This window comes from Mirounga leonina, unplaced genomic scaffold (assembly GCF_011800145.1).
Source record: "Mirounga leonina isolate KUSES-001 unplaced genomic scaffold, KU_Mleo_1.0 Mir_92, whole genome shotgun sequence".
Taxonomy (NCBI): domain Eukaryota; kingdom Metazoa; phylum Chordata; class Mammalia; order Carnivora; family Phocidae; genus Mirounga; species Mirounga leonina.
In genome coordinates this window covers 7372832-7399005 of record NW_023270852.1, presented here as the reverse complement: position 1 = coordinate 7399005, position 26174 = coordinate 7372832, and the positions used below count along the sequence as shown (strand labels likewise).

General features: G+C 38.6%; 1 protein-coding gene across 4 annotated transcripts in view; it reads right to left on the bottom strand.

The window, feature by feature from the left end:
* The window catches only part of SBF2 (SET binding factor 2), a 466008-nt gene that overhangs the window by 90454 nt on the left and 349380 nt on the right, over positions 1-26174 (bottom strand). For all 4 annotated transcript variants that reach the window (XM_034995316.1, XM_034995317.1, XM_034995318.1 and 1 more), the window contains one exon: positions 16046-16114. In XM_034995316.1, the coding sequence (XP_034851207.1) occupies positions 16046-16114 (69 nt within the window). The remainder of the gene's footprint in view (positions 1-16045; positions 16115-26174) is intronic.

Genomic DNA, 26174 nt, shown 5'->3' with positions numbered 1-26174 from the left:
AACTTTCTTTTAACTTCTATTCCAAAGTAGGAATTTAACAATTTCTTTTGATCTCCTATATGTAAGCCTCTTGTGCTGTCTCATTCTTTGGCTTTTCTTCCCTTTCTCATTCCACAGATTTTTTTCCAAGTTTCTGACCTCTATTATTTTCTCTTCTCTCTCCTCCCAACTGGGCTTGGTAGTCCTCTCTCTGTACAAGACTCTCAAATTCATATTTTTAGCCAGAACTGTCTTTCGAGTTAAAATTCTGCAGTTCTCATTGTTTCCTACACAGCTCCACACAGAAGTTCTATAGCAGAGGCTACAGACTGGCAGGTTGTACTTCTTTTGCTTTGAATTTTATTATTAATAATTAGGAAAAACTGTAGAAGTGGATGTCTTCTTTGAAAAGTGTGGGACCTGGTAACACTGTTTTTGCCTGACAAGAAATGACTGGAACTAAATAGATGTTCCTTTAACATGAAACAAGCATTCTCAGGTTCTGTACAATTTCCCCTTCAATCATTTACATCACTTGTCTGGTTTCTGCAAGCGTTTGAGTTTGTAATCTTATAAGAGAGGATAGGAAGAACAGATAGCAGGCTTGAATAACTTTTAGATTCTTTCTACACCAAAGCGTCAAATGTTTGGTGACAGACTGCTTCTAAACAGATATATATGACATGATATCATTGGGAAGTTAGATATCTTGTTTGTTTTCAGTTTAAGTAATCAGCATATGACCTTTTAGTAGGGAGTGTTTAGGCTGATAAGTAGAGTGGGGTATGTGTGTATGGGAGGAGGGTTGTTATGGAGCTCTGGGAGGTTTATCCCAAAGTTCTCTTGATCCAAGAGCAACATACAAACCATTCTTCCATTCTTCAACTCCACCCTTTCCCCACGTTATTGATCTGTTCTTGTCATCAAAACTCAGCATAGAGCCAGTAAGAATTAATTGCACAGTTGGTTTGAGTGTTGATTCTTGTGTTAAACACTCAGGGTGTCCACCTATAGGATTTTTCATTGGCTTTTACCACATTCATAAGACCCCCTGGGAGAACTGAGTTAACGCGACAAGAGGAAGGGGAAGAGGAGAAAGAGGAGCAAAGGTATAATCACAACAAAAAAATCAGTGGCAGTTATTAACATTCATTAAAGGCTTATCATTTGCTGGGCAGGAAGCACTTTATAGGTGCTACTGCATCTAATGCTCATAATAATCCTACAAGGTAGATACTATTATCATGCTTATTTGTAGTTAATGACACTGTGGCACAGAAAAGTAAAATAACATGTCCAAGGTCACAGAGCCATTGAGGACTTGTCAGTGTGACTCTGATATCCAAGTATGGGATAATAAATTTTGTGAAGGTGGCAGGAAGCTGTATTTTGGAAGCTGTGTACTGTGTAGTGGTTAAAGGGATGGATTCTGGAGTTAGACAAAATGGAGTCTGAAGTCTAGTTTTATTCTTCAAAAAAAAAAAAACTTTGGGCTTTGTTGATCTTCTTTACTATATTTTTTTCACATTTCATTAATTTCCTTCAGTCATTATGAAGGACCAATTATGTACCAGATACAATCCAGGAGATGAGGATATACCAGTGAACAAATGAAACTTCCTGCTTTCCTGGAGCCTACATTCACATGGCAAGACACAAAAAATAAATATAATAAAGCAATGTGATGCACACACACACATAAGAGCAGGGAAGGGAGAATAAGAGTGTTGGAGAGGGATGGGTAGAATTTTAAATAGGGTTATCAGGATAGACCTCACTGAGAAAATAACATGTAGGCAAAGGTATGAGGAAACTGAGGGACAAAATCATGGAGTTAATTTAGGAAAAGTGCTTCTGAATAAGATGAGAAGCCACTACAGGTTTTGAGTAGAAGAATGACATGATTTGACTTATGTTTTATTTATTTATTTGTTTTTAAAGATTTTATTTATTTATTTGACAGAGAGAGACACAGTAAGAGAAGGAACACAAGCAGGGGAAGTGGGAGAGGGAGAAGCAGGCTTCCCGCTGAGCAGGGAGCCTGATGCAGGGCTCAATCCCAGGACCCTGCAGGATTCAATCCCAGGACCCTGGGATCATGACCTGAGCTGAAGGCAGACACCTAACGACTGAGCCACCCAGGCGCCCGGATTTGACTTATGTTTTAAAAGGGTAACTCTGGCAGCCATGTTGAAAATGGAATATAAGGGGCAAAGGTGAAAGCATGGAAACCAATAAGGATAATAATTCAGGTGAGAGATTACCATGATTAGAAATTGGTTCCTTAAATTATAAACATGTTTACAAATTTCAGTCTCCCCACCCAAAACTTAAGGCTTGCTAGATGTCTTCAGGTCAGCTGTAGCTTAAGCTGTGGCAGCAGATCACCTCAGACTCCTGCCTCCTTTTCATCTTTCACTCTTGAAGATTTCCCTTACTTTCTTGTGCATAGTTTTATACTTAATAAGATACCTGTATTTTATCCTACATTTTTAGTGTCTTTTTGCTGGTGGTGGTGGTGTTGTGTGGGGAAGGGGTATTTCAGAATATTTAGCATGCCATATGGCTAGACCAGAAGTCCCTAGGTTTGAATTCCACTGTTTCCTATTTACTTGTTGTATGACCATGGCAAGGTTTTTACATTTATCTAGACCCAGTTTCCTCGAAGATGAAATTGACACAGTAATCTTGGACCATGGGGTTGTTGTAAAGATTATGATCTAATTAGTGCACAGTACTTAGCCACAATGCATGGCACATAAGGAAATGCTTAATACCTTTAACTAACCTATCATCATCATCACCATCCTTGCAGCACCTCATACATAGTAGGTACTCAATAAACAATTACTGAAGTGATCTACTGAAAATGAATTACAAATGGTAATGTGCTTGGTGGGAAAGAGGTTTGTCTTTCCCATTGGATCATCTCTAAGTGTATATCATAACCAGAGCCAACTGCATAAAAATGTTACAAGAACTCTTGCCACCCACTCCCTTTAAGAAAATGGATAGGGGCTGTACTCATACAGCTGTGATTCATTAAATGTCCTCAGTTAAACACCCATGCTATGTTTATTGCCACCTCCCACTACTTCAGGACCAGAAGTGAAGGGGGAGGTAACCAGCCAAATATCAGATCTAACAATCTCATGCCTCCAAGAATAGTCAGTTATGCAAACATAAACTGTAACTTGTGGGTCCCACTGAGATGCTCGTTCTTTTTTTCTTCCAGGCAGTGTTTCCTCAGGAGGTCTGCAGTTGACTGGTGGCAGTGGGTAAACTGTTCCTCAGGTTCCCTGGAGGAGGCTCAGGGCTTCCTCTTCCCATGAGACTATTACACTCATTAGCTATTTAAATAAGATATTATCAGACAAAAGTTTAATTGATCTCTACCTTAAAGTGAGTATAATTAATTTTTTTCCATAAAATATATGTTTCATAAGTATAAATCAATGTTACTTGAATTGTAAATCATGTACAACCTGGGCTGGTCAATGCAAGTAATTCTAGAGAAGTGGGTGAAAATTTGATCTCACTAAGAGCACTTGGCTTTCCACTAAAAGGAACATTTTATTTAATAACCTGAACTAATCACGAAGGGAATCTAGCATAAAACAACAGATGGCTCAGAGCTAACTCAATTCCTCTCCTGAAATCAGCTCTTAGTCCTTGGTATTTATGGTGGCTGAGTATTATCCATTGACCTGCCATTCCCTACAAACGACTAGCCCAGCACGTGTTAATAATATAACAGATGATTAAATATTATATCATAAATATTACACATAATATATAATATTAATATATTGTTAAAATAATAAAAATATTTTTCTGAGGTTTAAGATGTTAAAATGGCTTTGAGTATGGCTTATTTTTGACTCCTATAATATTTTTGTGGGTAAATATTTTTTATTTCATAGTGAATTCTGTATATAAATCAGAACTACCAAGTATTAGAAAATCCATGAGGGAAAAAAATTATTTCATGAGCTTATACCCTGTTTTCTTAAACCTAGATATCTGAGGTTTACATAAGCCCAGACTATAGATGAGAGGAAGCCAGACCATGTCTTAAGGAAGAATTTAAAAGTAGCACATTTGGGGCACCTGGCTGGCTCAGTTGGTTAAATGTCTGACTCTTGATTTCAGCTCAGGTCTTGATTTCAGGGTCGTGAGTACAAGCCCTGCGTTGGGCTCCATGCTGGGTGTGGAGCCTACTTAAAAAAAAGTAACACAATTATACCTAAAACATGGAATACTGGGGGCTTGGGGGAGTTTCTGAGTTGGTGATTTGGGGAGGGAGGCACACCTAGAGAGGGCATGGAAGCTATACACCCTTTCCCCACACCTGGTCCTTTGCATCTTTTCCATCTGGCTGTTCCTGAGTTATATCCTTTCATAATAAGCTGTGATCCAGCAAGTAACGTGTTTCTCTGAGTTCTTTCAGTTGCTCAAATAGACTAATGGAACCCAAGGAGGTGGTCAGAAGTGCAGTAATTCCTTGCAGATTCTTGGGGGAAGATGCTGGCTGAGTATGAGGACTCTAGGCTCACCTTGTCCTATGCATACAACTAGATAATTATCAAATCATCCTAAATACTGCAGAAATTGCCTGAAGACTGGCAGAACAAACTCCACAACTAAAGGTAGAGAAGAGGCCACATCTAAGAAGGTAGAAAGTGCAGAGACATGGTTTAGGGGAGAAACAGGTCCTGGGAGGGATGGAGCTGTGGTCATGGAGAAGGGCGAGAGAGAGGGGCACACAGGGGAATACAGAAGGAGAACATTTCCCCATGGCCATTGGCTTGGAAAGCAAGAAGGGCTGAATTTTGTGAATTCTTGCAACCAGAGAGACTTAACACCTAAAGTTTTAAGCTGTCAGTGGGCTGGACTCTGGGAGAGTCCAGAGGCATCAGGGCTGCTCCTGGAGAGAAGAAAGGCAAACAACCTGGGGGCAGACAGTGTGAAAATAGTGAGCTGAAGAGCGCCTGGGACACAATGGGGAGATTATTTACTCTTCATGGAGCATATCCCTGAGAGGCAGCATTCACTGAGACTGCTCCAGGGACAAAGGACCTGACCAGCACCATTTCTCATCCCTGCCCCTCAGCATAATCATGTTCCACCTGTAGGACCCAGCACAGTGCACACATTGGCTGCCTAACTTGCTTTTACACTAAGCTGCTGGTTGGGACTGCCTGCACTCTGGTGGGACTGACCTTCTCAGTCACACTTACCTCAGTCCCAGTGTGGGATGCCCCTCACCCAGAAGACCAGCACAAACCCTGCCCAAACCATTCTCTGACCAGAGTTCTGTAGGGACTCATGTCTCATGGAAGTGGTGTCAGGTCTTATTTTACAAGCAGACCAAAGCACACCTATTAAAACTTGCCACATTCAGGCCAGGGGCCAAACACTGCCCACAACAGGCAAAGAGAGCCTCTGCAGCTGACTGGCCTGAAGGACAGAGCATCCAAACACAACAGCAGAGTGTACACAGCACACTCTGGGGATACTCCCTGAAGCTCCAGGCTCTGGGAACTACATGACCTTTTCTTCATAAGGCCATTATTTTTTAAAAAAATATTTTACTTAGTTATTTAAGAGAGAGTGAGCACGAAAGAAGGCAAGAGAGAGAGAGAGCACAAGCGGGGGGGAGAGCAGAGGGAGAGGGACAAGCAGACTCCCTGCTGAGTGGGAGGGCAACACGGGGCCCCATTGCAGGACCCTGGAATCATGACCTGAGCTGAAGGCAGATGCTTAACCAACTGAGCCACTCAGGCACCCCACAAGGCCTTATTTTCAGGAGCAGGAGACATAACTGGCTTTTCTAACACAGAAAAGCCGGCAGAGACTTAGACAAAATGAGAAGACAGGAATTTATCCCAAATGAAAGAACAAGATAAGGCCACAGCCATAGATCTAAGCAAAACATGCCTGATTTAAATCAATGATCATAAGGATACTCACTGGACTTGAGAAAAGAGTGGACATTAGTGAGACCTTTAACACAGAGATAGGGACTAACATAGCAGAGATGAAGGGCTCAATAAACACTTGATGGAATAAACAGCAGGATGGAAGAAGCAGAGGAACGAATTAGTGACCTAGAAGACAAAGTAATAGAAAGCAACGAAGCTCAACAAAAGAGAAAGAAGAACCATGCAAACAAGAATAGACTTAGAGAACTCAGTGACTCCATCAAACATAATTACGTTCATATTATAGGAGTTCCCAAAGAGAGAGAAAACTTGAAGAAACAATAGCTGGAAACTGCCCTAATCTGGGGAAGGAAACAGATATCCAGATTCAGGAGGCAAGGGGACCCCCCCAAAATTAAGAAAAGCGGGCGCCTGGGTGGCTCAGAAGATCATGACTGCCTTCAGCTCAGGTCATGATCCTGGAGTCCCGGGATCGAGTCCTGCATCGGGCTCCCTGCTCAGCAGGGAGTCTGCTTCTCCCTCTGACGCTCCCCCCTCTCATGCTCTCTCTATTTTATTCTCTCTCTCAAATAAATAAATAAAATCTTTAAAAAAAAATTAAGAAAAGCAGATCCACACCAAGACATCTTGTCATTAAAACGGCAAAATATAGAGATAAAGAAAAAAATATTAAAAGATGCAAGACAAAAGAGGACAATTACATACAAAGGAAACTCCGTAAGGCCATCAGCAGATTTTTCAGCAGAAACTTTCCAAGCCAGAAAGGAGTGGCAAGATATATTCAAAGTGCTGAGTGGGAAAAATCTGTAGCCAAGAAATACTCTATCCAGTAAGGCTAACATTCAAAATAGAAGGAAGAAATAAAGAGATTTGCAGACAAACAGTAATTAAATGAGTTCATGACCACTAAACCAGCCCTGCAAGAAATACTAAAGGACTCATGTCTCATGGAAGTGGTGTCAGGTCATGTAAAATATGACACCATATACTTACAACATGGGGAGGACAGGAGTAAAGAATGGGTTCAAACTTGAATGACCCATCAACTTAATATAGACTGCTATTTGCAGAAGAGGTTATATACAAACCTAATGGTAACCACAAGTCAAAAACCACTAATAAATATGCAAAGAATAAAGAGAAGGAAATCTAAATATATCATTAAAGAAAACTAGCAAACCATGAAAGAAAGATAAGAAAGGATCAGACCCATCTATATGCCACCTACAGAGACTTACTTTATTTATTTATTTTAAAAGATTTATTTATTTGAGAGAGAGAGAGAGAATGAGTGCAAGCAGGGGAGGGGCAAAGGGAGAGGGGGAAAGAATCTCAAGCAGACTCTCCGCAGAGTGCGGAGCCCGACATGGGGCTAGATCTCACAACCCTGAGACCATGATCTGAGCTGAATTCAAGAGTCGACACATAACCAAGCCACCCAGGCATCCCTACAGAGATTCATTTTAGATCTAAAGACACCTGCAGATTGAAAGTGAAGGGGTGGAGAAACATTTATCATGCAAATGGGTGTCAAAAGAAAACCAGAGTAGCAATACTTATATCAGACAAACTAGACTTTAAAACAAAGACTGTAACAAGAGACAAAGAAGGGTACTATATAATAATAAAGGGGATAATCCAAGAAGAAGATACAACAACTGTTGAGGTTGAAGGCTTATTATTGGTAACAAATTATCCTTTGTGAATAAACTTCTCTATAACATTAATAAAAGTGTCTTGATTAGTGTGGCTTTCATATATATATATATGCATGCATATATATTTTTTATGATTTTATTTATTTGAGAGAGAGAGAGAGAGGAGAGAACACATGAGCTGGGGGGAGGAGCAGAAGGAGTGAGAGGGGCAGAAGGAGAGGGAGAAGCAGATTCCCCACTGAACAGGAAGCCTGACTCGGGGCTCGATCCCAGGACCCTGGGATCATGACCTGAGCTGAAGCAGATGCTTAACTGACTGAGCCACCCAGGTGCCCCAGCTTTCATGTATATTAATGTGGAAGGATGCTCTAAGACTGGCTGCAACAGGAGCAATAACAGAAAGAGGGTTCTGAAAAGGAAAAGAGGAGAGAATGAGGAATAAGCCCAGGAAAGTATGGAGAGTTGATTAGAAAGCCTGACAGAGAAGGTCCTCATGTGAGGGAGGGGATAAAACTCACACATATCAAGGCCTGAACCCAGAGCGAAAGGGAAGAAGGGGAAACAGTTACCATAAATCACAGTGTCATTATGTAAGGGAGACTAAGAGGGTATGAGGGATTTAAATAAAAAAGGTTAGTCTCCTTCATCGTTGGCACATTCTTCAGTACATTTACTTTGTTTCCTCCTATTTTGCTTACGACTAGTGATTTTCATGCCTGTCTACCCTACAAGATAACCAAGTACTGGAGAGCAGAAACCATGTTTTATGCATCACTGCAACTCATTCAATGCCTAGTACAGAGTTTTACACAAAGGAGACACTCAGCAACTTTGTTGAAATACAATTTTCTACCTGGTGGTTAATGTAACTTTACATTTATAAGTAACCATGTTCCTTCAAATCTTCAAACTCCATAGTTGCCTTATATTACTAGTTTAAACAGTGAAGATAAACAAGTATTAATAAAGAATGGTAATTCTAAAGTATTATAATAATTCAGTATCTCAGAAGCAGAGGTTTTCCAGGACTAGGAGAAAAGGAGCAGCCACCCAAAACTGGAAAGAAACACGGGAAGAAGCAAGAAGAGGTTGTGCTGAGAGGGGAGGAGGAAGGAATGCTAAGTTGTCTGAATGAACAAGAAAATGAAGGGAGGAAATAAAAGCAAGACATTATCTCTGGCCATTCTAAAATTCTGCTGTGCTGGAGGCATCTGCTGTAATAAGCACATTCATATCTTTCCCAGGCCAAATTTGGATTCAGCCCACTGTTGATGCCTGTCTTCACTCTCAAATGTTTTTCTGCTAATTTATTTTTAAGCTTAATATTTTATTTTACAGCAAAAAAAAAAAAAAAAAAGATGGAAAAAGACCCTTCATCACCACCCTCCGCCATTTCTGCCAAAAATGTAATCCTTTGAGACCTGTTGTAGGAATGCAATGTATCCAGATCATGAAGTTTAAGAAAAACAAAATTATTTTCCTATTTTGTAGATTTTTAAGAACCTCTCTTGTCATTTACCAATAGGGGGGAAAAAGGACTGATGAAATATCTATTTTTTATATTATTATAAGATTTTTCTTCCAATAACAATCTTAATAACATGAATGTGGGATCATCTGGATTCCATTGGTTAGAATTATCTATAAGCTGTCATATCTACAGTAAGACAAGTAGGGTCCATATTAATGACTAAAGGGCAAAACCATTTAGTTATTCAAATAACTTCTAAATCAACAGAGAAGTACAAAATGCATCTGGTGTGATTCTGAGTACTTGGTATGTTTTCTATTAGAAATATGTGGAAGTTAGAGATTTGTATATAATGATATGGGACAATTATTTATTAACTGTAACATCCAATTAATCAGCATTTTCTGACTTTGTCCACTCTAAGCCAAAGCTTAATGAAGTATCCTTACTGGATATATGGATAACACTGGTTGGAGAAATGAGGGGACGGGAGTGATGTCAATTCAGTACCTCTAAGCAAAAAGATGAAAAGCCCCCAGAATTATGCTGTATAAATTGGGACTCACTTGGGGAATCTTACTATAGTTAAATAATATGAACTTTAGAGTCAGAACTGAGTTTGAGTTCTGGCTCTGCTACTTACTAAGTGGTAGAGATTCCTTCATCTTAAAATGGAAATATTAATTGATTTGGATTAGGTGCTGCAAGTCCAATATAGCATCTTGTACTAGGTGGTAAGAATTAGCTGTCTTTATTACTGTTATCACTTTCCTCTGGACTTCTGTTCTTTATCATGTTCTATTTGATACATAGGCTTATAAAAGAAATACCAGGTTTGACATGAAAGACGCAGTTAACAGGTTTTAGTTTGCTCATTTTGGGGGTCTGGGATTGGGAGGAGAAATACTTCTAGTATGGTGGCAGGAAGGTCATCACTCAGGAGGTGGCTCAGGAAATTCTGTGATTCTCTGTGCTGTAATGCTCACTTCTGTTTCTCTGATTAGGTAAAAGCTAGGTTTACACAAATGACTTTTTTCAGGTAGTAATCAACAGATTTTCCTATCACACCATGCTGAATACATCTACTTGCCTTTGGCTTTTATATTTTGAAGTGGAAAAATACCTAGATCTCAAATTTATTTATAATCAGATAAGTGTATGTTCATTTGCACAGTATAAGTAAAAGTTACAATTTAGCAATAGAAAAATTAAAGAACCATAAAGTTAGGTTCTACATCTCACATTTTTTCCTGATATATTTATTTAAAAAGAATTAGTTTAATTATACATTACATCTTGAATTAGATACAATTTGAAACAATGCAAAAGGTGATTTAAGCACTCTGGGTATGGAGAAATCTTAATTAATAATTAACAGTCCTAAAGAAATCTTCTAACAAAATGGGCAAACTTCAAATATATTTTACTCAGTGTGAGAAGCCAGGCATAAAGGAACATATATTTTATGATTCCATTTATATGAAATGTCCAGAAAAGGCAAATTTACAGGGACAGAAAGTATATTTGTGGTTGCCTCGGAATGAGAAGTGACTGCAAATGGCCATGAGTTTTCTTTTTGGAGTGATGGAAATGTTCTAAGATTAGATAGTGTGATAGTTGTGCAAATCTGTAAATATACTAAAAATTGCTAAAATGTACACTTGAAATGAGTGAATTTTATGGGATATAAATTATACCTCAACAAACCTGTTAATAAGAATGGATCCTCTGTGTGTCTGGATACTAGAGAAGATTTTTTTTACATGTTTAATGAAATGAGAATTTTAAAGAGGAAATAAATCCACTTCTATTGAGAATGAGAGGCCGAATGATGTCTTATGAAGTAAGACCTATCCTGAACAATAAATCATCCACAAAGTGCCACCTGGGTATGGGGGATCTTTGGAATCTGGGAAGGGAATGCATCACTTCAGGGTGCTTGAATTTAAGATAAATAGGGTATTTCTATTTCTTCCCAGGGTAAACATGAACTACAATGAGTACCAGGGGAGAAAGCTTCAGTTCTTCAGGGCATCATTTTGAGCATCAGTAACCAGTGCGCCTCAAAGAAGTAAAAGAAGGGACCTGTCATATTTTGATAGATTCTAGGATACTCTCTAGATTACCTGGGTGATTAAGAACTACAACAAGGTGACTCTAAGAGATATGGATCATGGAGGAAAGGGCATTACACAATGGCTCATGATGAAGGGACCCATGGCCTTCACTGTTACCCAAGGGTATCCTATTTTGGTTCTATTTCTGCTCTATTGGGTTTTAGCTTACTCTTTAATTCTTTTTATTCCAAAAAAGTGACATTTACACAAGAACCCCTGCTTTAAACTTTGAGCATATATTTCAGTTCTTAATTTAACAAACATGATTTTTGAATACCTAAGTAAACAAAGGGTGACCCAATGTTATTCAGTAACTGTGAAATGTTCCTCTATCAATAGCTGATTAATGAATATGAAAGGCCATTAGACAGTATGTTTCTTCAGGGTAAGGACCATGTGCTATTAACCTGCAACTCTGCAACAAACGTAAGCACAGGGCTTGCCCTTCCTAATAACTGTTTGCTCAACTAAGAATTAAAGCATCATATAAATGATAAGCACAGTATAAATGTAAATGATTACATCATTTTCCACCATTAAACTAATCCTTAACAATTTTTAAAAAACATTTTATTTGAGGGCGCCTGGGTGGCTCAGTTGGTTAAGCGACTGCTTTCGGCTCAGGTCATGATCCCAGAGTCCCGGGATCGAGTTCCACATCGGGCTCCCTGCTCGGCGGGGAGCCTGCTTCTCCCTCTGACCCTCCCCCCTCTCATGTGCTCTCTCTCTCTGTCTCAAATAAATAAATAAAATCTTTAAAAAAACAAAAAAAAACAAAAAAAACCCAAAACATTTTATTTGAGAGAGAGAGCGTGAGTGGGGGGTAGGGGCAGAGGGAAAAGCACAAACAGACTCCCTGCTGAGCAGGAAGCCTGATTAGGGGCTTGATCCCAGGACGCTGGAATCAGGACTGGAGCCAAAGGCAGATGTTTAACCAACTGAGCCACCCAGGTACCCCAGTAATCCTTAACAATTTAAACCTGGCTGTTAAAACACCACCTTCAAGAAAGGCTTCATAAGTTAAAGCATGAGTTACATATAACTCATTAAAAGTAGAGAAAAGTGAGAGAACTGTAAGGGAAAAAAATCCCTCAAATTTGTGGTGGTTGTGGCATAAAAAATTCCCAAGAATCTAAGATATATAATGATACAAATGAAACATCTTGGGATATTTTTACACAAAGGAAAATGGTAAAAGATGAACAGCACATTTCATCTGGGTCAATGAAATATTCTGCGCTTATGCTTATGGTAAATCCAGACACACACACACACAGGTATATCTTTTTATTAAGAAAATATATATGCAGTCATTAAAAATAATTAGGCATTAGTGTTATATACCTAATTGGGTATATGGAAAGATCTCCAAGACATACAACTAAGTGAACAAAACAAGGTGAGAAACTGTGAATGGTTTGATTAGTTTAAAAAAGTAATTTTATCTGTATTTTATCTGCTGGCAATAACGAGTGACTTTTTTCCCCCCAAGAAGTCAACTGTCAGAGGATATGGGTAGAGGTGGGAAAGAAAACTTTTGTTCTGCATTTTATATGTTTCTGTAGTATTTGAATTTTCTAACCACACACATATATTTTATTTAAGGAAATGTCCATCCAGTTGATACAACTGTGGAACAGTTTGATTTCTTGTTTATTATTTATGGTATCAGAAAGACTAATATAAGCTCCTAGTGGCCATGTCAGTGTTTCACTCACGTGGCTGTCCATGATGTTGCCTGGCATAGTAACTCTGTATATTGAGATGTTCAATGAACTTTTGATCCATTGAAAAAAAAGACAAATAATATTAAAAATATTTTCAAATAAGTTAAAATAAGACAAACAGCTGAGTCCACTCCCTGAAGCATGCTGAGCAAGGCCCAGGAGTTTATACTGGCTGAACACTATGAGCATGGCTCATTTGCAATCTGTGGCCAGGATAATACAATTTACATCTACAGAATTTTCCTGAATTATACACCAGAAATAATTTCCCATAAGTTAGAAATTTAGGAAGTATCTAAGAATTGGTATGATCCACCCTTACCTCTCACTCTCCCTAACCCCACTGTGTCAGTTACCAATGCAATGTCTCTTTCCTCCAAACTGACCTTTCTTTGCCCTGTTTTGTGTTACTGGAGCTGGATATGTAAACGCTTCTCCTTTCGCAGCTGGCACAATACTGTTTTGTCAGTATAAAGGCTGAAGGGACACAGCAGTAGAAAGTGGTTTCTTTTCCTGGTTCTGGTGTGCTCCTATGGCATGCACCTGCTAGAGGTGGACACCCCAAAGTGCTTGCCATTTATGGAGTTTCAGTGGTACTCCAGACAGTGGCTTCCTATCAAGTTTCACTGGCTCTCGACTGAGGGGGATTCCCAGCAAGTTTTGCCAGAACTCCAGGAGGTAGTTTCCTGCTTGCCAGCTCTGGTCTGTGGCACCTCAGTGAATTTCTATGCCATCCAGTGGCCAAATCAACACTGCTCCAGCAAGGTCTGAATCACAAGTCTTGTTGGGGAGGAGCCCTCTTCCAAGTTTGTTCCTTTCTTGGGGACTCTGCCTAAGCCCAAAGGTAGTAGCTGCTCTCTGTTTCTGATATTCCTCTATTCTTCAGAATTATCTTTACTTCTTAGCAGTTAATCCCCTGTTACTACTTAATAACTTATTAAATTTTTCCTGTTCATATTACTGCCGTGGTTTCTGGCTCCTAATTCATGCCCGAACCAAATCAAATCAAACCAAGCCAACAAGAATAAATTAAATTCATAAACCCACACCTAAAACATAAGTTTGAATTATTGTTTGATAACACAGAGAAACAGTATGGCATTTAGCCCAACTTATTAACTTCATAAAAACTCCCACAAAACTAAAACCAGTATGATGGTTTTGCACTGTGTAAACTAAGCTAAGCTAGGACAACATTTCCCAGAATTTTCTTTCCTCTCTGATTTGAGGGTTCGGGTTGGCCAGAAGAGAAATTTCTCTGAGATTTGGACAAAAATGAAGCAGCAGTCATTACACTGTGAAGGCAATATAGGATGCACTGATACAGCTCATACGCTTTGTCACTGCCCTGCTGGCTCATGTCGATACGGGGAATGGACTGAGCTCACAGTTCCTCCAGTTCCTGCCACATCTCCTTCAGCTTCTCCTAGCCCAGGGCCAGGTGCAAGTGTGGCTTGCAGTGCTATGGCTAACAGTGCTGCTTCTTTTGCGGGTCATTTGCATTACTGAGGTTAGAATAAGTAAGAGCTATACAGAGATTCCAGTTTGTCCTTGTTCTTCATGGTGTCATGACCTACAGAGACTTCAGGCCCACAAGTAGAGCCTTCCATAAACTTTCCCCCCAGTTTCTATAACAATATAAGGGCTGGTCCCTTATAGTAAGTTATTTAATTATATCATTCATGGTGTTTCTGCTATCATGATCAAACCCTCACTAATATACACTGTAAAATGGTTAAATGATTCTCCTTAAAAAAAAAAAATCATAAGCAATGGGTCACTTAAGCAATTGAGTTTCTATTGTCAATTCTTATTTTCCCTGTGTTTCTTATTTATTTCTACATAATATTTAAGTTTAAAAAATATTTTAGATGTTGAAAGTGGGAAAGATTTAAAATGCCATTTTCTTTAACAAATGCCAGGTGAGGGCTTATATGAAGGCTAGTTAGACAGTGGACTAAGTTTTCTAGCTGCTCTGAGATATAGAGACAAATTTCTTAGGTGCCTTAGGATCCAGGACAGCCTGGCCAATTTTTGTAAGTGTTCTCCATGCTAGCAGGGGAATGAGATGAAGGGATCAGGGAGTCAGAGAAGGTTAGTATGTATGCACTGAAGGAAAAATGGAGTAGGCCTGGAGCTAGGGTGAAGCTGGGGAGGGAAGACCAAAAGATGATGCTCAAGCTTCAGTTAGTTGTCATTAGTTTCTAAACCTAAAATTCATTTGTTTGACATTTCTGAAATTTGTCCTGTTTCCTGAGCATGGTCAGTATGACTTGCCAGTTCTTAGAAGTGTGAATGTCATAAATTCCACTTTCTGTTTTAAAAGAGGGAGGGAGGATAAATAGGAAGAAAGAGGGATATGCAGTGACTTAGCAGAGAAAGAGCTTCTGATTATGGAGAACCTTTGGGTTAAGACCTTTAACTGTGGACAGACTGAAGTAAAGTTAAAAAAAAAACAAACTGGCCTTATCAATAAATATTTATGAGACAATATCCTAGCCTCATGGAATTTATTTTCTGTGGTAGGGGAAGATATGCAAATGTAAACAAATGAATATGTAATTTCGGGTGTTACAAAATGCTGTAAAGAAAAATAAAAGAAAAAAAGAAAAAGAAGGGATGGGATGGGTGGGGTTCTATCTTAGGAGATGATTTAATATTATATATTAAATTTTCTACACACAGTACAATTGGCTCTTGAAAATGCGGGGGTTAGGGGCACTGACCCCCTGTGCAGTCAACAATCTGTATATAACTGTTACTCCCCCACAACTTAGCTATTCATACCTTAGAGTTGATTGGAATCCTTACTGATAACATGAACAATTGATTAACATATATTTTGTATGTTATATGTATCATATACTATATTTTTACAATAAACCAGAGAAAAATGCTATTGAGAAAATCATAAGAGAAAATACATTTGCAGTACAGTACTGGAAAAAAGCCACAAATAAGTGGACCTGTACAGTTCAAATCTGTGTTGTTCAAGGGTCAACTGTATGCAACAAATATTATAATAAACATAACCACAGATATATCTTATATATACAAGGGGAAAAGATTCATGTGTTTCCATGATAGATCAAACTGCATATATTTATATAAATCATAATAAGCTTATGTATAGACCAATGAAACTTACCCTGTAGAAAGCACTGGTCAAAGGGAGCAATGCTGCAGCAATATTATATTCTTCTAAACTTGAACAATCCTTAAACAAAACAAAGAGAAATGAGCGTAATTAGGACATTTACCAGAAATCACAAAAATATGGGAGCAAAAATCCAGGATACACTGTTTACTGTCTTATGGGGTTTTTACTCTTATTCCAAATTGTCGCTAATTCTTAAGTAAATTTGAAAAAATAACTGTCCTTGAAGCACATTCATTTTAGAAATGAGATAAAAATACATTTCAGAAAGACTTTTTTTAAAGTTTTTTATTTAAATTCCAGTTAGTTAATATACAGTGCAATATTAGTTTCAGGTGTACAATGTAGTGATTCACCACTTCTATACAATGCCAGGTGCTCATTACAGCAAGTGCACTCCTTAATCCCCATCACCTATTTCACCCATCTCACCACCTACCTCCCCTCTGGTAACCATTCATTTGTTCTCTAAAGTTAAGTAAGAGTCTGTTTCTTGGTTTCTCTCCCTCTCTCTTTTCCTTTGTTTGTTTGCTTATTTTGTTTCTTCAATTCCACATGAATGAACTCATATGGTATTTGTTTTTCTCTGACTGACTTATTTCACTTAGCATAATACTGTCTAGCTCCATCCATGTTATTGCAAATGGCAAGATTTCATTCTTTTTTATGGCTGAGTAATGTTCCAATGCATGTGTGCATGCATGTGTATGTATGTACACACACATACACACACCCCACTTCTTCTTTATCCATTCATCAGTCAATGGACACGGGTTCCTTCCATAATTTGGTTATTAAAAATAATGCTGCTATAAACATCGGGTGCATGTATCCCTTTGAATTAGTATTTTTGTATTCTTTGGATAAATACCTAAGTAGTGCAATTGCTGGATCACAGGGTAGTTCTATTTTTAACTTTCTGAGGAACCTCCATACTGTTTTCCAGAGTGGTTGCACCAGTTTGCATTCCCACCAACAGTGCAAGAGGGTTCCCCTTTCTCCACATCCTTGCCAGCACCTGTTATTTTTGGGTTTTATATTTTAGCCCTTCTGACTGGTGTGAAGTGATTCTCATTGTAGTTTTAATTTGTATTTCCCTGATGATAAGTGATGTTGAGCATCTTTTCATGTGGCTGTTGGCCAGCTGTATGTATTCTCTGGAAAAATGTCTGTTCATGTCTTTTGACCATTTTTTAATTGGTTTATTCATTTTCTAGGGGTCAAGTTTCACAAGTTCTTTATATACTGTGGATACTTACCTTTTATCAGATATTCATTTGCAACTATCTTCTCCCATTCTGAAGGTTGCCTTTTAGTTTTATTGTTTCCTTTGCTGTGCAGAAGTGTTTTATTTTGATGAAGTCCCTCCCAATAGTTTATTTTTGCTTTTGTTTCCCTTGCCTCCAGAGACATAACTAGGAAGAAGTTGCTACAGCCAAGGTCAAAAAGGTTACTGCCTCTGCTGTCCTCTATGACTTTTATGGTTTCAAGTCTCATATTTAGGTCTTTAATCCATTTTGAATTTATTTTTGTGTATGGTGTAAGAGAGTAGTCCAGTTTCATTCTTCTGCATGTCACTGTCCAGTTTTCCCAACACCATTTGTTGAAGAGACTCTTTTTCCCATTGGATATTCTTTCCTGCTTTGTGGAAGATTAACTTACCACATATAGTTGTGGGTTCATTTATGGGTTTTCAATTCTGTTCTATTCATCTAGGTGGCTATTTTTGTGCCAGTACCATACTGTCCTGATGACTATAGCTTTGTAATATAGCTTGAAGTTCAAAATTGTGATGCCTCCAGCTTTGCTTTTTTTCTTTTCTTTTCTTCTTTAAGGCTGCTTTGGCTACTCGGGGTCTTCTGTGGTTCCATACAAATTTTAGGATTGTTTATTCTAGCTCTGCGAAAAATGCTGATGGTATTTTACAGGGATTGCAATTAAATGTGTAGATTGCTTTGGGTAGCATAGACACTTTAACAATATTTGTTCTTCCAGGGGCGCCTGGGTGGCTCAGTCGGTTAAGCCGCTGCCTTCGGCTCAGGTCACGATCCCAGCGTCCTGGGATCGAGCCCCACGTCTGGTTCCCTGCTCAGGGGAGAGCCTGCTTCTCCCTCTCTCTCTGCCTGCCGCTCTGCCTACTTGTGCTCTCGCTCTGTCAAATAAATAAAATCTTTAAAAAAAAAAAAAAAACAGTATTTGTTCTTCCAATCCATGAGCATGGACTGTCTTTCCATTTCTTTGTGTTCTCTTCAATTTGTTTCATCAGTGCTCTATAGTCTTCAGAGTACTGATCTTTCACCTCTTTGGTTAGGTTTATTCCTATGTATCTTATTGTTTTTGGTGCAATTGTAAATGGGATTGATTCCTTAATTTCTTTTTCTGCTGCTTCATTATTGGTGTATAGAAATGCAACAGATTTCTGTACAATTGATTTTGTATCCTGTGACTTTACTGAATTTGTGTATCAGTTCTAGCAGTTTTTTTGGTGGAGTCTTTTGGGTTTTCTATATAGAGTATCATGTCATCTGCAAATAGTGAAAGTTTTACTTCTTCCTTATCAGTGTGGATGCCTTTTATTTCTTTTTGTTGTCTGATTTCTGTGGCTAGGACTTCCAGTACTATGTTAAATAACAGTGGTGAGAGTGGACATCCCTCTCTTGTTCCTGACCATACAGGAAAAGTGATCAGTTTTTCCCACTGAGGATGATATAAACTGTGGGTTTTTCATATATGTCCTTCATTACATCGAGGTATTTTCCCTCTAAACCTACTTTGTTGAGGGTTTTTATCATGAATGGATGATGGATGTTGTACTTTGTTAAATGCTTTTTCTCCATCTATTGAAATGATCATATGGTTCTTATCCCTTCTTTTATTAATGTGGTGTATCACATTGATTTGCGAATATTGAACTGCCCTCGCAACCCAGGAATAAATCCCACTTGATCATGGTGAATGATTTCTTTAATGTATTGCTGGATTCGGTTTGCTAATATTTTACTGAGAATTTTTGCATCCAAGTTCATCAGGGATTGGCTTGTAGTTCTCTCTTTTAGTGGAGTATATATCTGGTTTTGGTATCAGGGTAATGCTGGCTTCATAGAATGAATTTGGAAGTTTTCCTTCCTTTTCTATGTTTTGGAATAGTTTGAGCAGAATAGGCATTAACTATTCTTTAAATATTTGGTAGAATTCACCACTGAAGACTCTGGCCCTGGACTTTAGTTTGTTGGGAGTTTTTTGACTACTGATCAAATTTCGTTGCTGGTTATTGGTCTGCTCATGTTTTCTATTTCTTCATGTTTCAGTTTTGGTAGTTTATATGTTTGTAGGAATTATTTTCATACACTACTGGTGAGCAGCTACCTTTACTTTCCTGTTTTATAAAGATTGTGTTAAAAGCTGTGTAATTTATAAAAAAAAAAAACTTTTGGAGGGGGTTTTAGTGCATTTACTATATTTCACTGACTCTAAGATACACACTTTTTTTTTCACACTTTAACTTCTCCAAAACTGGAATCCATCTTATAACTGACTGGAAATGTTTTTTCTGTCTTAGTGTTGAATACAAAGGGTAATTTGTTAGTGATCAGGCAAGAAATGTTACCAATGCCAAAACTCATTGGGTTTTGAAATGTTGGGGAATGGGATATCAGAAAATCTCAGTGGGAATGTAAAATGGTGGAGCTGCTAGGAAAACAGTATGGCATTTCCTCAAAAATTGAAAAACAGAATTACCATATGATCCAACTATATATCCAAAACAACAATGACTTGAACAGATATTTACACATTCATGTTCACAGAGGCATTATTCACAATAGCCAAAAGGTGAAAGCAACCCAATCCTTAGTTCTGCAAGGAAGACTCCTTGGTTCTGCAAGGAAACATACCTAAAAGATTTCCACAGGAATGGTAAGGGGAGTGTACTCAAACTTCCACAAACACTAGTTTTACAGAGTATTGATAGCTGTTATTTGTGGGGAGTTGGAAATTGGGAAAATGCTGGGTAAACAAAATTAAATGAGATGCCCTTGTTTTTTTATTTTTTATTTTTAAAGATTTTATTTATTTATTTGAGAAAGAGAGAGAAAAAGAGAAGGCATTGGGTGGGGGGGGCAAAGGGAGAAGCAGACTCCCCACTGAGCAAGGATCCCAGGAACCTGGGATCATGACCTGAGTGAAAGGCCGACGCTTAACCGACTGAGCCACCCAGGTGCCCTTCTTGTTTGTTTTTTAAAAAACTGTAGGACTTCTCAGGGTTTTTAAACTGTGACTGTATGGAGAAAATTTGGTTGGCAGCATTTCCAAACCAAATTTGACTAAGAACATTTTTTAAGAAAGCAGTTGAAAATATATTTTGGAAAAATGATGATTCAATATCATCAAAAATCTGAGAGAATTCCAACCAAAAGATCACTTTAAAACTTGTTATGGACTTTTATTTATTTTTATTTATTTTAAAGATTTATTTGTTAGAGAGAGAGCAGGGCGAGGGGTGTTATGGACTTTTACTTCTTTTTTTTTTTTAATTTAAATATAACTAACATAAAATATCCTATCACTTTCAGGGGTATCATAGTGATTCAATATTTTTCTACATTACCAAATGATTCCTATGATGAGGCTAGTTAGTGTCACCAAAGAAGTTATTATAATATTGGCTAAATTCCTCATGATGTACATTATATCCCCATGACTTATTTTATAACTGGATGTTGATATATCTCTTAATCCCCTCTTCACCTATTTTGCCTACAAGCCAACCAATCTCCCCTCTAGTAACCAACAATTTGTTTCCTGTATCTGAGTCTGTTTCTGTTTTGTTTGTTCATTGGTACTGTTTTTTAGATTCTACATATAAGTGAAATCATACAGTATTTGTCTTTCTCTGCCTGATTTATTTCACTTAGCATAATATGCTCTAGGTCCAATCCTTGTCACAAATGGCAAAATTTCATCATTTTCTCTTTCTCACACACACCACATCTTCTTTATCCGTTAATCTATTGAGGGACACTTAGGCTGCTTCCATATCCTACCTATTGTAAATAATGCTGCTATGAACAGAGGAGTGCATATATCTCTTCAGATTGGTGTTTTCGCTTTCTTTGGATAAATATCCAGCAGCAGAACTGTTGGCTCATATGTAGGTTCTATTTTTAATTTTTTCAGGAACCTCCATACTGTTTTCCATAATGGTTCCATTTCCCACTAACAGTATAAGAGGGTTTCCTCTCTTCCACATCCCTACCAACACTTTTATTCTTGGACTTTTTCTTAACTTTGGTTAATTTCATATTTGACACTTCTGTTGAATAATTAAAAAATGCTAGATAAAATATTTTAAAAATTTTAATGCAAAGCAATGAACTGGCAAGAAACTAATGAACACTCAGACCAAAATGTAAGTTAAGTGGAACCTGGAGTGGTAAACAGAGCACTGAAGTAAAATTTTACCTCAGAAGCAGCTTTTGAGCAAAGTGAATTTGAATATTAGTTTTGAACAACTAAAGGACTCAAGGGATAGGAAACAAAGCCCAGTGCTTGCTGGGCTTGTAGGAAGTCCATTAGGAGAGCTACCATAAAGCTGGAACCCCTAGAGCCACCTAGGACACCAGATAAAAAGTCTGAGATATAAAAAAGATAATTCCGCAAGGAAACTGATAAATATGTGGGTAAACCTAAACATACAGTGACCTAAAACAATGACAATTATGTCTTTTGGTATTAAAGAAAATGAAGATACAAGTAACAAAATCAACCACAGTAGCACAGAAATTGTGAGGTGGTAGTCTGGAATTGGATTTTGATAAAGTGAGCATTTAAAATTTTCTATATTATTGCCAAAGGAATATAGAATGGGTTACAACTTCTAATCTAATGGAGAAAAAAATGGAGAGGAAAACAAACATGAAAACTTATAACCCGAAGGAAAGCCAGAAAGAGGAAAAGAAACCCCCAAGGAGAAACAATCAGAAAAGAACAAAATAAGATGATAGAAATAAAAAAAATTGTAATAGCCAAAATAAACTGAATATTCTGGCTAAAAGGCAAAGATTGTCATTGAATAAAAAGCTAGGGTCCAAATATTTGTTGTTTAAAAGGATATTACCTTAACTTAAGAATACTCATAATGGGGGGGTGGGGGGGCGGAGCAAGATGGCGGAGGAATAGGAGACCTGGATTTCGTCTGGTCTCAGGAATTCAGCTGGATAGGGATCAAACCATTCTGAACACCTACAAACTCAACAGGAGATCGAAGAAAAGAATAGCAACTCTCTGAACAGAAAAGCGACCACTTTCTGGAAGGTAGGACGTGCTGAGAAGTGAATCCAAGGCAATATTTAGGAGGATAGACGGCGGGGGAGGGGCCTCTGTCGGGCGCTTCCCGCAAGTGATAGAGCCGCAGAGCACAAAATTGGAACTTTTAGAAGTCAGCTTCACTGAGGGACCTCACTCTGGTGGCTAAGCGGGGGGTGGAACCCTTGTGGGACAGTGTGGTCTCAGGACCCTCGGGGTCACAGAAAGACCGGGGGTGCCTGAGTGCAGCAGAGCTCCCAGGTATCGGAGCCGGGAAGCCGGCTGCAGAGACGGAGCTGAGGCGCAGCCTCTCAGCTCGGGGTTGCCATAAACTGTGATCCGTGGCACAGTCGGGCCACTGCTCCTCCAGCAGGGACCCAACAAGCGGCAGATCCGGGGAGACCCCCCTTCCTCCCCTGGGAGGAGGTGCGCGGGAGCGCACTGCAGGGATCTGCTGGGTTTGGAGACTCCACACGGGGTTGGGTGCCAGAGATAGAAATGCTCGGTCACAGGCCAGGTGAGCGCGGAGTGTGGCTGGAGACCAGGGAGACGGGAGTAACTAACAGCTTTTCTCTGGGGGCTCACTGAGGAGTGGGGCCCTGAGTTCTCGACTCCTCCGGGGCGGAGATTGGGAGGCCACCATTTTCACTGTCGGCCTCCAAAGCTGTACGGAAAACTTGCAGGGAACAAAAGCTCCTGAGAGCAAACCCGAGCAGATTACTTAGCCCGGACGGACAAGGGTGGGGCAGTTCCGCCTCCGGCAAAGACATTTGGGAACCTTGGCAACAGGCCTCTCCCCCAGAAGATCAGCGAGAACAGCCAGCCAAGACCAAGTTTACCGATCAATGAGAAGGGCAGAACTCCAGCGCTAGGGGAATACTGCACATAGAATCCATGGCTTTTTTACCATGATTCTTTAGTCTTTCAAAGTTAATTTTTTTTAAACTGTCTTTTTTTTTTTAATTTTTCTTTTTCCCTTTTTCAACCAACATCTTATCAATCCCTTTTTTAAAAAACATTTTTATTTTTCATTTTTAGAGTCATATTCTATCCCTTCATAATAGTTACCCATATATTTGGCATATATAATATAAGTTGTTCTCTCTTTAAAATTTTGAGATGGTTTCTTCTAACACATGAAAATATACCCTAAATGTCTAGTGTATGGTTTTTTCCTACTCTCCTGCCTGACCACATTCTCTCCCTTTTTTTTTAATCCTCTTTTTTCTTTTTTCAAACAACTTCTTATCAAATCCTTTTATAAATTTTTTTATAATTTTCATCTTTACAGTTATATTCCATCCCTTCATCATATCAACTCTTATTTTTGTAGATACATAAGTTTTTCTTTCTTTAAAATTTGGGAGGCAGTTTCTTCTAACAGACCAAAACCACCCAAAATCTAGTGTGGGGCACTGATCTATGTACCAGCCTGATCATATTTATCATATTCTGTTTTTTTGTTCTGTTCTGTTTTTGTTTGTTTTTATCTTTATCTTTATCTTTTTTTTTCCTTTTTCTTTTTTCTCTCTTTACCTTTCTTTTCCCCCTGCTTCAGGTCTTTTCTGATTTGTTTAGAGTATATTTTCTGGGGATATTGTTACCCTGTTAGCATTTTGTTCTCTCATTAATCTATTCTCCTCTGGACAAAATGACAAGATGGAAAAAATCACCTCAACAAAAAGAACAAGAGGTAGTACCGACTGCCAGGGACCTACTCAATACGGACATTAGTACGATGTCAGATCTAGAGTTCAGAATCATCACTTTAAAGATACTAGCTGGGCTTGAAAAAAGCATGGAAGTTATTAGAGAAACCCTTTCTGGAGAAATAAAAGAATTAAAATCTAACCAAGTCAAAATCAAAAAGGCTATTAATGAGGTGCAATCAAATATGGGGGTGCTAACTGCTAGGATAAATGAGGCAGAAGAGAGAATCAGTGATATAGAAGACCAAATGACAGAAAATACAGAGGCTGAGAAAAAGAGAGATAAACAACTACTGGATCACGAGGGTAGAATTCGAGAGATAAGTGATACCATAAGACGAAACAACATTAGAATAATTGGGATCCCAGAAGAAGAAGAAAGAGAGAGAGGGGAAGAAGGTATATTGGATCAAATTATAGCAGAGAACTTCCCTAATTTGGGGAAGGAAACAGGCATCAAACACCAGGAAGCACAGAGAACCCCCTCTTAAAATCAATAAAAATAGGTCAACACCCCGACATCTAATAGTAAAACTTATGAGTCTCAGAGACAAAGAGAAAATCCTGAAAGCAGCTCGGGAGAAGAGAGATGTAACCTACAATGGTAGAAACATTAGATTGGCAACAGACCTATCCACAGAGACCTGGCGGGCCAGAAAGGACTGGCAGGATATATTCAGAGCATTAAATGAGAAAAATATGCAGCCAAGAATACTATATCCAGCTAGGCTGTCATTGAAAATTGAAGGAGAGATAAAAAGCTTCCAGGACAAACAAAAACTAAAGGAATTTGCAAACATGAAACCAGCCCTACAAGAAATCTTGAAAGGGGTCCTTGAAGCAAAGAGAGAGCCTAAAAGCAACATAGACAAGAAAGGAACACAGACAATATACAGTAACAGTCACCTTACAGGCAATACAGTGGCACTAAATTCCTATCTTTCAATAGTTACCCTGAATGTAAATGGGCTAAATGCCCCAATCAAAAGACACAGGCTATCAGATTGGATAAAAAAACAAGATCCATCAATATGCTGCCTGCAAGAGATTCATTTTAGACCCAAAGACTCCCCCAGATTGAAAGTGAGGGGGTGGAAAACCATTTACCATGCTAATGGACACCAAAAGAAAGCTGGGGTGGCAATCCTTATATCAGACAAATTAGATTTTAAACCAAAGACTGTAATAAGAGATGAGGAAGGACACTATATCCTACTTAAAGGGTCTATCCAACAAGAAGATCTAACAATTGTAAATATCTATGCCCCTAACATGGGAGCAGCCAATTATATAAGGCAATTAGTAACAAAAGCGAAGAAACACATCGACAACAATACAAGAATAGTGGGGGACTTTAACACCCCCCTCACTGAAATGGACAGATCATCTAAGCAAAAGATCAACAAGGAAATAGACTTTAAATGACACACTGGACCAAATGGACTTCACAGACATATTCAGAACATTCCATCCCAAAGCAACGGAATACACATTCTTCTCTAGTCCCCATGCAACATTCTCCAGAATCGATCACATCCTAGGTCATAAACCAGGTCTCAACCGGTACCAAAAGATTGGGATCATTCCCTGCCTATTTTCAGACCACAATGCTTTGAAACTAGAACTCAATCACAAGAGGAAAGTCGGAAAGAACTCAAATACATGGAGGCTAAAGAGCATCCTACTGAAGAATGAATGGGTCAACCAGGAAATTAAAGAAGAATTTAAAAAATTCATGGAAACCAATGACAATGAAAACACAACTATTCAAAATCTTTGGGATGCAGCAAAGGCAGTCCTAAGAGGAAAGTATATAGCAATACAAGCCTTTCTCAAGAAACAAGAAAGGTCTCAAGTACACAACCTAACCCTACACCTAAAGGAGCTGGAGAAAGAACAACAAATAAAGCCTAAACCCAGCAGGAGAAGAGAAATAATAAAGATCAGAGCAGAAATCAATGAAATAGTAACTAAAAGAACAGTAGAACAGATCAACGAAACTAGGAGCTGGTTCTTTGAAAGAATTAACAAGATTGATAAACCCCTGGCCAGACTTATCAAAAAGAAAAGAGAAATGACCCAAATCAACAAAATCATGAATGAAAGAG